The sequence below is a fragment of the Berghia stephanieae genome, chromosome 14 (genome assembly GCF_034508935.2).
Source record: "Berghia stephanieae isolate SIO BIC M18660-M18661 chromosome 14, UCSD_Bste_1.3, whole genome shotgun sequence".
Classification (NCBI taxonomy): domain Eukaryota; kingdom Metazoa; phylum Mollusca; class Gastropoda; order Nudibranchia; family Aeolidiidae; genus Berghia; species Berghia stephanieae.
Window position 1 is genome coordinate 26,491,536 of NC_088373.1, and position 15,285 is coordinate 26,506,820.

At 35.9% G+C, this 15,285-nt stretch overlaps 1 protein-coding gene across 1 annotated transcript; it reads left to right on the top strand.

Moving 5' to 3' along the window:
• Positions 1-4,207: 4,207 nt before the first annotated feature.
• LOC144959657 (uncharacterized) lies at positions 4,208-14,249 on the top strand. Its single transcript, XM_078892324.1, has 3 exons — positions 4,208-4,354; positions 9,031-9,436; positions 13,580-14,249. Exons 2-3 carry the CDS (start codon positions 9,053-9,055, stop codon positions 13,859-13,861), a joined length of 666 nt encoding a protein of 221 aa, XP_078748450.1. The 5' UTR covers positions 4,208-4,354; positions 9,031-9,052; the 3' UTR covers positions 13,862-14,249.
• The last annotated feature ends 1,036 nt before the right edge of the window (positions 14,250-15,285 follow it).

Here is a 15,285-nt window from a genome sequence, read left to right on the forward strand (position 1 = left end):
GGGATGTGTGTGTGTGTGTGTGTGTGTGTGTGTGTGTGTGTGTGTTTATTAGGTTTTTAATTTTATGCGAATATCATCATCATCATCATTGCCTTTTTCACCCTGGGTCAGGGTATACGCCACAGACAAACGGTTTCCATCTTTCTCTATCCTGAGCTAACTTTTTTATCTCATTCCAGGTCTTACCACTTCTCTGTATATCAGCTTCTTTAATTCTTCTCCATGTTCCTTGTGGCCTTCCCCTTGATCTTCTGCCCTGAGGGTTCCAGCCCAATACTTTCTTTGTTATAGTTGAGTCATTCTTTCTAAGCGTGTGTCCAATCCACCTCCATCGTCTTCTTCCTATTTCCTCTCCCACTGGTTTCTGCTGTGTTCTTTTCCATACTTCTTCATTTGTTATTCTATCCATCCATTTTATTCTGAGTAGCTTACGCATGCACCTGTTTACGAAAATCTGTACACTCCTTATACATGCCTGTGATGCGTTCCAAGTTTCACATCCATACAGTAGGACAGACTTCACGTTTGAGTTGAAAAGTCTTAGCTTTAGTCGAAGGGAGATATCTTTAGTTCTCCAAACTCTGTTCAAAGATGTGAATGCAGCCTGTGCCTTTCCTATTCGTGCTTTCACCTCTGCTTCCGTGCCTCCATCCTTGTCAATTATACTTCCGAGATAGCAGAAAGTGTCTATATCTTCGAGTTCCTGATCTTTTACTTTGATCTGCTCCCTTTGACGCGTACCTATCCTCAAGACCTTTGACTTTGCAGGGTGAATTCTTAGACCAATTGATTCCGAGAGGCTGTTTACAATTACAATTGTGGTTTTTGCTTTTATGCGAATATGCAAAGAAACAAAAAAAATGGCAAAGTATGCAGTGGAAGGCGAATATGCAGCCTCGTGGTCCCGCATATTTCTGTAGGGCCAGGTAAGTAGAAATAGTAATGATGTTGATGCGGTGGTTGTTGTACTACAACTTGTAGAAGTAGTGGTAGTGGTTGTAGTCGTAGTGAGTGGTAATGATGATGATATGGTGATGGCAGCTGTAGCAATAGCAGTGGTAGTGATGATGATGTGATGTTGGTGGTGGTTGTAGTTGTAGTGGTGGTAGTGATGTTGATATGGTGGTGGTTGTGGTGGTTGCTGTTGTAGTGGTAGTGATGATGGGTGGTGGTTGTTGTTGTAGTAGTAGTGGTAGTGATGATGAGTTGGAGGTGATTGTAGTAGTAGTGTCTGTCTTTGTCTTGAAATGAGATTATTTGGTTTTGTCCTCGCCCTGGCCGAAGTTCTGGCTGGGAGGGAAACAGTCAAATGTATAGTTATTGTTTTGGGGGATGATATTTTTTTTTCCTTGTAAATCATCTCTCTGTTTTGTATTACTATATTTGTTATTTTGAATGTATAATGTAAGCATTTGAGTGTATTCCTCTTAGTTGGAACCTGTGCTTGAGTCTGGATGAGACTTTAAGGTGATCTCAAATTAAGTACTTTGACGGTGTGCTCTTGGAATCTACATCTGTTCCCTATTTGAACCAATTCCCCTTTGTCTTACCTTTTCTTTTGTGCTTTAATTGTAATTCTAGAACTTTTTACTATCCCATTTTTACTGGCGCTGATATAACCTAAATGTGTTGCAAGCGCCGTAAAACCCTTAAAAACAAAAACAAAAAAACAAAAAACGGTCCCTATTTTTCCTAGTTCCCCATTGTCTTACTTTCTCTTGGGTGCTTTAATTGTAATTCTAGAACTTTTTACTATCCCATTTTCTTCCTTTTTACTGAACTGATATAATAACCTAAATGTGTTGCAAGCGCCGTAAAACCCTTAAAAACAAAACAAACCAGTACATCACAAAATATGGCAGATCTTTTGGGAATGAGATTAGCGGAAGAGTAGCGTCCCTTATTGGACGTCACCCATAGTCTGTGACGTCACCGGCGGAAAAGTTATTAGAAAGAGAACGTCATGTTGGTTGTGCGCATGCCTCTCTCGTCCTGGCTGATTCAGTGAGGACGAGAGACGCATGCACACAACCAACACGACGTTCTCTCTCTAATAACTTTTCCGCCAGTATCGTCACAGACTATGGGTGACGTCCAATAAAGGGACGCTATTCTTCCGCTAATCTCATTCCCTATTGCAGAGGTCAAAAGAAGGATCAGCATTGCCAAAACAAACTTCATGAAAATGAGAAAAAATCCTCACTAGCTTAAAACTATCAACAAAAACAAAAGCGCGTATTGCTAAATGTTATGTATTGTCCACATTCCTGTATGCCTGTGAAACATGGATATAACGAAGGAGATAGAAAGAAAAATCGATGCCTTTGAGATGTGGGTGTACTGCAGAATTTTGAGAGTACCATGGACCAGAAAGAAATCAAACATTCTGGTTCTTATTGATGCAGGCCAAAGGCCCAGAAAACTGTTGGCAGAAGTTAAAATGAGAAAACTGAACTATAATGGACGCGTTCGGAGACACAACACCATCCAAAAATCAGTGCTTGAGGGAAAAGTCGCTGGCAGAAAAGCACGGGGCAAACCAAGGAAGTCCTTGATAGGAAATGTGGAGGCAACAACCGGAAAAAAAAAGAAAATAAACTGCTTGAGCGTGAATAATGGCGTTCCATGACGTTCAACATCTGTAGGGAGACGGAACTCCGGTAAGATAAGTATAAATCAGGACTATAAACGTAAAACCCTCTCCTGTTACGATACAACCAACATTTTTCTTATTCGAATTTTTTGTTAATCATAATATTTAAGGACGATGAACAGTGTGTTGTATAGCATGTTTTGCTAAAGAAATTATGTATTTGAAGAACTTTACTGCTATTGTTTTTGAGTGATAAAAAAAAAAATTTGTTAGTTGGGTTTGAAGTTTTGAGGAAAATCCTGAAAATGGCTGGTAAGGAGAGAGTTGTTTGCACTAGTTTTTTGCGTCGGTGCTTTTTGTCCGGCTGATAACTATAAGATATGTATCACCAGATACTAGTCTGCTAAAATTACGCACGACTCCCTGAACATAATTTCCCTTTCCTGTTTTAATAATAATAATAATAATAATAATAATAATAATAATAATAATAATAATAATAATAATAACAATAATGATAATAATATTAATAATAATAATAGTAACAATAATGATAATAATATTAATAATAATAATAATAATAATAATAATAATAATAATAATAATAATAATATAATAATAATAATAATAATAATAATAATAATAATAATAATAAAAATCCAGAAATGTTAGAATGACGCACAATAACCTGTGTTGACGTCCATAATTTGTGTGAAAACGTTTGATCATAAATACCAGACAACGTAGTAAGCATCATCTCATATAATTTAGTTGTCACATTTGTCCGCGAGATAAAAGATTGACATTATATAAAGTTCAAAAAAGCTTCACTGTTCACTGTTAAAACTCCTTTTTAAACTAAAAGTAGACAATTGCCGGACTCCAGAAAAAAAAACAAACAAAAAAACAAAACAAAACAAACGCTTATTGATTTCAGTGGCCAGAAAACGTGTCCTCCTTATAGACTATCAATTTAAATGGCCTTCACCTTGACAAAAAAAACAAAAAAAACAAAAACAAAAAAAAATCGGAAACTAAGAATTTTAAGGAAGAGTTCGCGACGTCCCACGTTTGAGAGGTTTTTTTTTTTTTTGTTTTTTTTTTTGTTTTTTTTTTTTGTTTTTTTTTGTTTTTTTTTTTCCAAGATGAGGATTATTTAAATCGATCTATATTTGAAGGACGAGTTTTCTGGCCAATTTTTTTTAGATATACGTATTTTTCCAGAGTACGGAGTAAACTGGTAGAGTTTTTACAGTAGTTCTCATATCGATCAATTGATCAAATCTTCAGCATGTCGTTAACTCTTGAACCAGAAGACTGGAAAGAAGTATCAGATAAGAAAGAAAAAAAATGTCAAGGGCCATTAATATAAGAAATATAACCAGTCTAAATCTAGCAAAATTAATTTAAAATATTAATAATAATAATAATAATAATAATAATAATAATAATAATAATAATAATAATAATAATAATAATAATAATAATAATAATAATAATAATAAACAATCATTTAAAAAATCCAGAAAAATACAACAACCCGTTTTGTCAGTGCGAAGTAGATATGTGGTATTCTAAAGGTGACCATTGGAAAGGCCAGGAGCAATTGTCAGACAATTTAAATCTGCTATGATTATGATTATGATGATTGTTCTGTTTACATCCGGTTCCAACATATATTATATTATTTCATACTCTTCTCTCGTCGCATTTCAGATCCGTTTGAGTTTTGTCGCTATCAACGTGAGGCAAAAAACAAAGGTAGGTATTGTTATTGTTACTTATATACATCTATCTAAAAGACCATTATGCGGCTATGTGGTCTAGTGGTATGACACTCGCTTTCGGATCGGAAGGTCCTGAGTTCGAGCCTCGCGCTCGGCGCATAGTTGAGTCCTTGAAAAAGGCTCTGTACTCACATTCTCTCACCGTACTTAGGTGTAAAATGAGTACTTGGCCGTTAACAGCGTTGTCTTTGTCCGAAAAATTATGATATCGCCTAACAGGCGTCATGTCCCGTCCTACATGTTAAATGTTGCTGTTGACCAGGGACCCCTTGTAAAGCGCTTTGAGCACATTTAGTGGATAATTGCGCTATATGAAGCTCAATTTTAAATTTTTTATCTATCTATATATCTATCTATCTATCTATCTATCTATCTATCTATCTATCTATCTATCTATCTTTATTTCCTCCTTCTTTCTTTCTTTCTTTCTTTCTATCTATCTATCTATCTATCTATCTATCTATCTATCTATCTATCTATCTATCTATCTATCTATCTATCTATCTATCTATCTATCTATCTATCTATCTATCTATCTATCTATCTATCTATCTATCTATCTATCTATCTATCTATCTATCTATCTATCTATCCATTTATTAATCAGATTAATCTATCTATTCATTTATCGATCTATCAAAACCATCCATTTATTTATCTACGCATTTATTTATGTATATGTAATATATGTATATATATATGTATGTATATATGTATGTATGTATGTATCTATCCATTTATCTATATATCTGTCAATCAATCTATCTATCTATCTGTTTATTTATCTATATATCTATTTGTTATCTTTACCCTGAATTTCTCTTTGTAGGGACAATACGGGATGCCTATCTAACTCAAATGATCAAATATCCTACAAAAGCATAGGGACAAAATCAACAAATTAATATCTTCTGATCTAGTTTTATGTAATACTGAGCATAGGATTAATTACAGTCATCATTTATGTCCTTTTGACATTAGTAACCATGATGTTCTACATATCTCTCTCAATGTTCTCAATACAGATACTAAAACTGATCCGGAACAATGTAGAAATTATTGAAGGAAATTATGATGCATTTAGGGAAGAATTAAATTCCGTTGATTGGTCAAAGGGCATGGGCTTTCTTCAAAAATGATTTTTTTTTCCAGTGAATCTCTTTATTGTCCCATTCAAGGTAGATAAAATTAATAAAAGACAATGCTGGCTGAAGAAAAATATAAATATAAAGCAAAAATGTTATAGAAAGTTCGAAAAAGCAGATCGCAGTGTGAATACAATAAATGTGTACTGTGTAGAAATTCGACAGAGCGCTCAATACAAGAAGCCAAAATCAAATTTGAAAGTAAAATTGCCAAAGAATGCAAAACAAATGTCAAAACGGTTTGGACTTATGTTAATAGGAAGCTGAAAATAAGATCTGGAAAAATGTAATAAATAAAAATTACGGAGAAAAAAATACTTATAACAAAGAAAAAGCAGAATTGCTAAATTCGTTTTTCTCTAGTGTTTTTGTTAATAAGAGAAAGGGAAATGTTTCGGAATTTGTAAACAAAATGAAAAATAATTTCTTGACTGATATTAGAATACCCGAAAAAGAGGTTTTGGAAAAATGTAATGGTTTATATACCGGATACCTTATTTATTAAAAGAGGTCGCTTATCAAATTGCTTCCCCTATTATTTTTACAGCACTTTTTAAAAAGGGTGATCCCTGCAACCCTTCAAACTATAGGGAATAAAATTAGCGGAAGAGTAGCGTCCCTTGATTGGACGTCACCCATAGTCTATGACGTCACCGGCGGAAAAGTTATTAGAGAGAGAACGTCATGTTGGTTGTGCGCATGCGTCTCTCGTCCTCCGTGTATCGATAAACGTTTATAGTCAGGTTAATACAGTTCAGTGGCAAAAAAAAAAAAACAATAACAAAGACCTGAGTGACGTCATCTTCGAACTATCTATAGGCGCTTGCGAGGAGATCTTGTACATTTATACAAGATTGTTCATAATGAGTATAATGTCCATGCAGGAGACTTTAAAAAAAGATTTTCTCATGTTTCATCCACGAGAGGAGATAAATATACAATATACATAGGGGGTTGCTCTACAATAAATATTAACTATTTTAAAATCATTTATTTTTAGAACTGTCAACTTTTGGAACAAACTAAAATTTTACACACACAAAAAACAAAAACAAATCAGAAACGGTCAATTCTTTTAAGAATGACATTGACAAAGAACTGTCCTATTTGATGTTTGATAATGATGAATGACATGTGAATAATAATAATAATAATAATAATAATAATAATAATAATAATAATAATAATAATAATAATAATATAATAATAATAATAATAATAATAATAATAATAATAATAATAATAATAATAATAATAATAATAATAATAATGATATATACTTCATTCATCCAAAAAATTGGAAATTCGTTTACAGACGTGGCATACATAAAAATGTACAAACACAAAGTTGAGAATCTATGGCGACAATGTATACCCTACATATATAATCTATGCAAATGCACAAAAATGTAAAAATATATAACCAAGATACAATAGCAACACTTTATATATTAATTTGATAAATTGGGTCCGAACTTGTGTGTGTATATTTAAAAGATGAATACTGATTTTGTAACATTTGATATCGTTGGCGGCGATGTCTGTATACTGTGCATTGTATTTTTAAAATGTATTCGTTCTCTCTTTTTCTTTTTTTCATTTTGTTGTTGTTGTTGTTGGTGTTGTTGTTGTTGTTGTTGTTGTTATTGTTGTTGTTATTGTTGTTGATGTTGTTGTTGTTGTTGTTGCTGTTGTTGTTGTTGATGTTGGTGTTTTTGTTGTTGTTGTTGTTGTTGTTGTTGCTGTTGTTGTTGTTGTCGTTGCTGTTGTTGTTGTTGTCGTTGTTGTTGGTGTTTTTGTTGTTGTTGTTGTTGTTGTTGTTGTTGTTGTTGTTGTTGTTGCTTGTGTCAAACTGTGCCGATTGGCGTTTGATTATGACGAATTAGCTTTTTAAAAAAAAAATATAGCGCAATATCCACTAAACATGCTCAAAGCGCTTTACAATGCGTCCCTGGCCAACAGCAACATTTAACATTTAGGACGGGACATGACGCCCGTTAGGCGATATTACAATTATTTTCGAACAGAGACAACGTTGTTGACGGCCAGGTACCTACTCATTTTACACCTGAGTACGGTGAGAGAATGTGAGTAAAGAGCCTTTTCCAAGTACTCAACTATGCGCTGAGCGAGGTTCGAACCCAGGACCTTCCGGTCCGAATGGAGTGTCATACCACTAGACGACATAGCCACATCTTCCTTACATCTTCCTCCTATCCTCCGAATGAAAACGATCTACCAGGAAGAGTGTAATCAGTCCTCCAGATAATGACATCATTGCACATTGAATCATAAGGGGGCGTAACTACTTTAGTTGCGGGATTCTAGATGCAGATTTATATGACTTCGTGCGGCTATAATGTGGTCTAGTGGTATGACACTCGTTTTCGGATCGGAAGGTCCTGGGTTCGAGCCTCGCATAGCTCGGCGCATAGTTGAGTCCTTGGAAAAAGGCTCTTTACTCAGGTGTAAAATGAGTACTTGATCGTTGACAGCGTTGTCTCTGTCAGAAAAATTTTTTGTAATATCGCGTAACAGGCGTCATAAGTATTTCGTTCTACATATTACGTGTTGTTGTTGGTCAGGGACCCATTGTAAAGCGCTTTGAGCACATTTGCGCGATATAAAAGCTCTTTTTTTATTTCGGCCAAAAAATTAAAAGCTATCACTCTGAAGCCAGTGTCAGTTACACAATGTATGTATCCAGTCCTCTATATGACTGAGTTCACACTTCCAAAGATATTCGAACCCATGTCTTGACGTCAATCCATTGTTTCCAATGTTACATGTCTATTCCATTCAACAAACCAATACGTCAATCCATTGTTTCCAATGTTACATGTCTATTCCATTCAACAAACCAATACGTCAATCCATTGTTTCCAATGTTACATGTCGTCTATTCCATTCAACAAACCAATACGTCAATCCATTGTTTCCAATGTTACATGTCGTCTATTCCATTCAACAAACCAATACGTCAATCCATTGTTTCCAATGTTACATGTCGTCTATTCCATTCAACAAACCAATACGTCAATCCATTGTTTCCAATGTTACATGTCTATTCCATTCAACAAACCAATACGTCAATCCATTGTTTCCAATGTTACATGTCTATTCCATTCAACAAACCAATACGTTTATATTATATTATTTGTGCGGCTATGTGGTCTAGTGATATGACACTCGCTTTCGGACCGGAATGTCCTGGGGTCCAACTGGCTCGGTGCATAGTTGAGTCCTTGGAAAAGGCTCTTTACTCACATTCTCTCACCGTACTCAGGTGTAAAATGATTACCTGGCCGTTAACAGCGAAAAAAATGAATAATATCGCATAACAGGCGTCATGTTCCGTTCTACATGTTAAGATTATATTGCTGTTGGCCAGGGATTCCTTGTAAAGCGCTTTGAGCACGTTTAGTGGATATTGCTCTATATAAATGCTCTGGGTTTGTTTTTTGTTGTTTTAAAAAAAATTAATGTCACAATTCTTTTATAACAGAAGTCAGCCACAATTCACAACGATGGGAGTTCCTTTCAAAGCTTCAGTCATCCTGATGGTGGCCATGTTGGCCGGCGCACAGGCCAACCCAGTATTGCGTGGCCAAATGTGTCATTTCGTGGCACAAATGTGTGCAACCCAGTTGCAAAATGCAACGGCTGGCTTTCAGCAGAACGTGGACATCGATAGAGCTTGTCAGGCAGTCCCAGTGGCTCTCAACTGCCTTGGAAGCTGTCTGGGGGTGATCGTTGGTAACCCCGCTATGGAAAGGGCACTGCATAGCGTGCTGGAATATATCTGTCAGGAGGACAGGAGAGCCTTTATGACTCAGATTGCCGAGACCCCGTGTGTGAATGACGGTTCTTTTCAGCTACGGTTTCAATCTGAAGCTACGGAATGTACACAGGTCAGAAAAACGTATAAATTAAGTGCCTATGTTAACCCTTCTCCTTACCACCATTTTCAGAATTGGTATCAATAGTCTGATGTCACGTCGCCCAGCAACGGCGAGCAGCGTGGTTCTAAACAAAGAATATTGGTACTTTTTATTCTTCGTGCTGGCTAGAACTTTTCATAATATGTCATGCGATCAGAATGTATAAAAACATGATCAAGTTTATAATGTTTTTCTCCTCTGTTTACACTTTTATGCTCGTCGGAGAAGTATTTCATAAAGGCGTCCGCCATTGTTCCGATAGTTTAGAGCCAGTTACTAAGTTACTATGCGTCATTACGTGACGTCATGACTGTTGAAGCCAATTATCGAATCGTCGCACCCACCCAATATAAAAAATATAATTTTCTTACCCAAACAGAAAAGCGACACGTCCATTCTATAAATAATATTGTTCGACCAAATGAGTTCTACAACACAGTGCCAAGCATTTAGAACTATAGCAACAACTATTATTTAAATGGGAGCGATCTATAATCATGTTTTCGTCCAACCTAGTCATCGATCACATGATTTGTTGCTGTACAACGATTGGAGTTTTCTCCATTTATCTAATCACGCTGCTTTGTTTATGAAAGTTGTACCCATGAGTCATGCTGAGCAAAATGACCAATTGTAACGTCGGTTATTCTTAATCTGTGAACACTTTTCACTATGTGGGTCATGTTGAGCACACTTTGCAATGTGACCAATGACCTCGAGCACATGGAAATGTAATATAGATCGTGCCCATTGTGTGATGTCCGAAAGAAATTAGAATGATGAAATTGTTGATTGCATCGTAACGAATGGGGCAGCGTGGCTCAGCGGTAAGGTCTTTGCTTCATACCCGAAAGGTACCGAGTTCTATCACCCGTCGCTTTGCTGTGTGGCCTTGAGCAAGTCACCTCGCCCTAGCTCAATTTGCGGCGCTGCACTGTGGCTGACGCCTGGGTTATTCCAGTCTTCCCTTGGAATAGACACAAGAGACAAATTTCCCCTTGGAGATGAATAAAGGGAATTAAAAAATAAATAAATTTATCAACTGTGTGTATTATTCAACGTTTATAGTGTGATCTAACGAATCTAGTGAGAACTAATCACACAACTGGCGATGCCATCATTTATATTGTTTGTAAACAAACAGATATATAATATTGTCTGAGCGGGTTTGAGGATGTGTCACAAATCCCGCGCTTTGATTTGTCAAAATTCCCATCTCTGTACTTCATTCCCGGTAGTAATAAATCTATGCGAACATATATATATATATATAAATTGTAAATATCTCCTTTTATCAAAAAGTTAAGCACTATCATTTCATGGTTTTTGTTTTCATAATTTATAATATATATGTATATATATATATATATATATATATATATATATATATATATATATATATATATATATATATATATATAAGTTTAGATATACTAGTGATCAAAAGAAAGCATACACTTGTTTTACCTACAGAATTGGTATGAAAAATTGTTCTGGTTTATTTAATACCTATGTGTAATCATAGTACTATTATTTATCTTTCATTTTGTTAGAATTTGTAACGTTTATGGTTGATCTTGTAGGCAACATAGACTTTTTAAAACATGATCTTCAAAAGGGGAAGTAACAAGTCAAAAATACACTATAATTTTGACAAACAATGACATCTTAATAAAACTACTTGCGTTCATTTCATTTGAAGTGAAGGTGAATCTAATTCAATCCGTAACGAGTATGTCCCTCGTTCGCTCCAATCACAGCATTGCGTTTCCTACGCATGGAATTGGTCAATGTGGCCAGCTGGTGTTGAGGAATGTTATCTCAAGCTGTTCTTATGGCGTGAAACATTTGTTGTTCATTTGGCGGGTCTAATGAACGGACTTGGCAGCCATTATGTTCTATATATGATATATCGGATTTAGATTGGGGGATATTGCAGGCCGATAACGTTCACATTATTTGCTGCTATAAAATCCCTTGTTACAATAGCTCGGTGGGATGGTGCATAGTCGTGATGGAAAGAAAAATTAGGATGTTTATGAAAAAATGGAATAACATGGGGTTGTAAAATGTGCTAGATGTACCTTGCACCGGTTAGGGATACATTTACTTGGACTAGAGGTGTCCTATAGTCTCTGCTTATTCCAGCCCACACCATCACTTGTCCATATCCTCTGTTTGGGGATTCCACGACACATGACTCGTGAAATCACTCGTGTGATCTTCGGTAACAACGTGAACTACCGTCGTCTCTTCCAACCATAAAGCGTGATTCATCTGAGAAGAGAACAAATGACCACGCATGCATTGTCCAGCGCATATGAGTACGGGCCAACTGAAGACGGGCCAACCGGTGATGTGCTCTAAGAAGTTGTCGCATCAACGGGCGTTTGCGATAATGTCATGCTCTCTAAGTCTGCAACGAACAGTGTGTCGACTAATTCGTGTACCTGGGAACTCAGTTTCAGTCGCCGTCCTAAAACAATCCCGTAGATGTAGGTTGCGTATAAAACGGTCCTCACCTTTTGTTGTTACTCGTGGCCTGTCAGTTCGCTTTCGGTCCCTTACCGTTTGTGTCATTTCAAATCGATCCACTATGCAGTTCTTCTTGTGATATTAATAAACACCTTTGCAACATTGGTCACAGACTGTCCAGCTTCGAAACAAAGTCGTGGCATCGCGTAGATTAATGGATGGTATTTTGTATTGTGTTTTCCTGCCTTGAAAATAGTTCAAGAAGACACGGATGACAAAAAAAAATATAATTAATCTACACACTTCCTGTCCACAGTTAGGGGCTAATGGTGAGCGAATTTCAGGTCAAAAACAAAAACATCGACTATCGGTACACAGAAATGCTAATGATAAACAACTCATCAGCCTACGTCTACGGATACAAAAGTAACGTCGATTTAAAATGTGTATACTTTCTTTTGATCTCAAGCATACAACACCAATACAAATAAAGACAACTGTAACTGCAGAAAGAAAGACAATTGCCCCCTTAAAGGAAACTGCCAAAAAAAGCGCCATAGTCTACAAAGCCACCATAACCACTGACAACACCGCAGCACAATACATCGGCAGCACAGAACCCCCATTCAAAACACGATACAACAACCACAAAGCCTCCATAACACATGAAAGCAAAGCAAAAAGCACCAAATTAGCAATGCACTATTGGGAACAAATAAACACACAAAAAACACCAACAATAACCTGGGAGGTCGTCAAGCAAAGCAGCCCCTACAGATGCGGTGCTAGAAAATGCAATTTATGCCTGACAGAGAAACTGGAGATTTTACTACACAACCACAGAAACAATAGCACCTTAAACAAAAGATCTGAACTGATGACAATGTGCAGACACTCTAACAAATTCAAGCTCAAAACGCAAAAGGCCAAATAACCCCCCCCCCCCTTTCCTCCCCCCCCCCTTCCCCCCCCCCCTCCCGACCCCATTATCCACCCCCTCCCCCTTCCCCCCTTCCCCCCCTCCCCCACCACATTCCACACACCACCAACACATTCACACACACCTATCACACAACAAACACACATACACACACACACACCACACCATAATATAAACAAGAGCACATCACAACACATCAAAACTAATCACCACTACACAGAAACACAAACTTAGTTTGAGTTTTCCTACGACAGGACAGAATAGGATTTGCCGACTGATGAATGTGAGATGATACAAGGAAAAACACAGAAACGAGTCGTCTCGGCACAAAATGTGAGTGAAAATTTACATTATATATATATATATATATATATATATATATATATATATATATATATATATATATATATATATATATATATATATATATATATATATATATATATATATATATATATATATATATATATATATATATTTGTACGGATAATTGCCGACTGACGAAATGGAGGACATAGAAACAATTGTATCGGCAAAAAAACAACAACATTGAGTGCCCTTAGTTACATATATATATATATATATATATATATATATATATATATATATATATATATATATATATATATATATATATATATATATATATATATTTCTTTCTTTCTTTCTTTATTTCTTTATTCATTATTGTTGAACAGAGAATGATGGCTGACGCGCAGAGTGCTGTATTCCAGGCAATGATGAACGGCCAAAGCCCTGAATCCGTGATGTGTCCTCTACTTGATGGCGCCATGGATTGCATAGACGAGAAAGTGGAGGAAATTTGTGACGCAACGGTTGTTCCATTTGTCAACGACATTTTTATGATAGTACTCCGTGAATTGCTGATCGATCAGATGCCTACTTGCTTTGACCGAGCTGAAGCCACCCACTCTGTCGTGAAGAGGGCTGTGGAATATCTGAAACTATTCAGGAAGTAGATGGAGACTTTGGCAAGAAATACTATACAGAATAGGGAATGAGATTAGCGGAAGAGTAGTGTCCCTTGATTGGACGTCACCCATAGACTGTGACGTCACCGGAGGAAAAGTTATTAGAGAGAGAACGTCATGTTGGTTGTGCGCATGTGCCTCTTATCTTGGCTTCCGTGACGTGATTGGTGACGTCCAATCAGGGGACGCTACTCTTCCGCTAATCTCATTCCCTATAGGGAGATGAAACTTATAAATATACTATTTTGATTTCTTAACACAATATTTCGTTTCTTCTATTTTGTTCTTTTATGTTGTTGAAATAATATTTTTTGTAAACTACAAAGTGAAATGTATAACCCTGCAGTTAATACCCAATAAAAAGCATTTGAAATAACTATATCTTTGTGATTTATATTACAAATGTGCAAAAAAAAAAAAAACAACAAAAAAAACTTAACTTGTTTACACGCTTAATTATTATTGTTTTATTATATTATGTTATAGTCGAGAATTTTATATAACATGCAATGTAAATGTTGCTGCTCGAAGCTCGAAGAAATAAATAATAATGCGAAATTGAAGGTAAGCTTCAATTTAATTACAATAACAGATCAAATGAACGTTTAGGGTTTCCCCTTTATTAACAAAACAGGATGATTGAAACACCACGAAATCTGTGGTGTTTCATTCATCCTGTTTTGTTGATAAAGGGGAAACCCGAAACGTTCATTTGATCTGTTTTTGTAATTAAATTGAAGCTTACATTCAATTTCACATTATTATTTATGGTACATGCAAGAGCATTTATTAAACCACATGCATGCTTAGTTATTTTGCAATCTGTCAATTACAGTGTTGGTGGCGAATATTTTTGGAATAAAACTTGATATTTTTACTTCGGAAATGACGCAAAGAAGGAATTATATAAGAATATTTTGGAGAATATTATAGAAAAGGAAGTTCTTAAATTCTCGACACGGGACCCTTTCGCACCACCGTGCGATGACTGAACAGTCTGATGAACAGTGCGATGTTGTCTGTAATTGTTCAAAAGTTATCCGGTGTTCTAACACAAAAAAAAAAAAACAAAAAAAAAACAAAAAACAAAACAACCCAACCCACCCCCCCCCCCCAAAAAAAAAACAAACAAAAAAACAAACAAACAAAGAAACACTATTATTATCTTTGTGAAGTCATTTTGTAATTACTTTAATTTCAATGCATTTACTCTTGAAAACACGCCAAAACTGAGCGTCAATGAGAGAGCCTAGCTACCTGGCCATTTTTTAAAATGCTAAACGCCCAGAAGCTGAGGTTGTACAACTTTTCAATGTTAGACCTGTCTCCTATTCTATTATCGCAAAGTTCAACAACGAAATGGCTTATGATGGATCAATGGCGGACTGGTCAACTCATAGTAATAAAGCCCA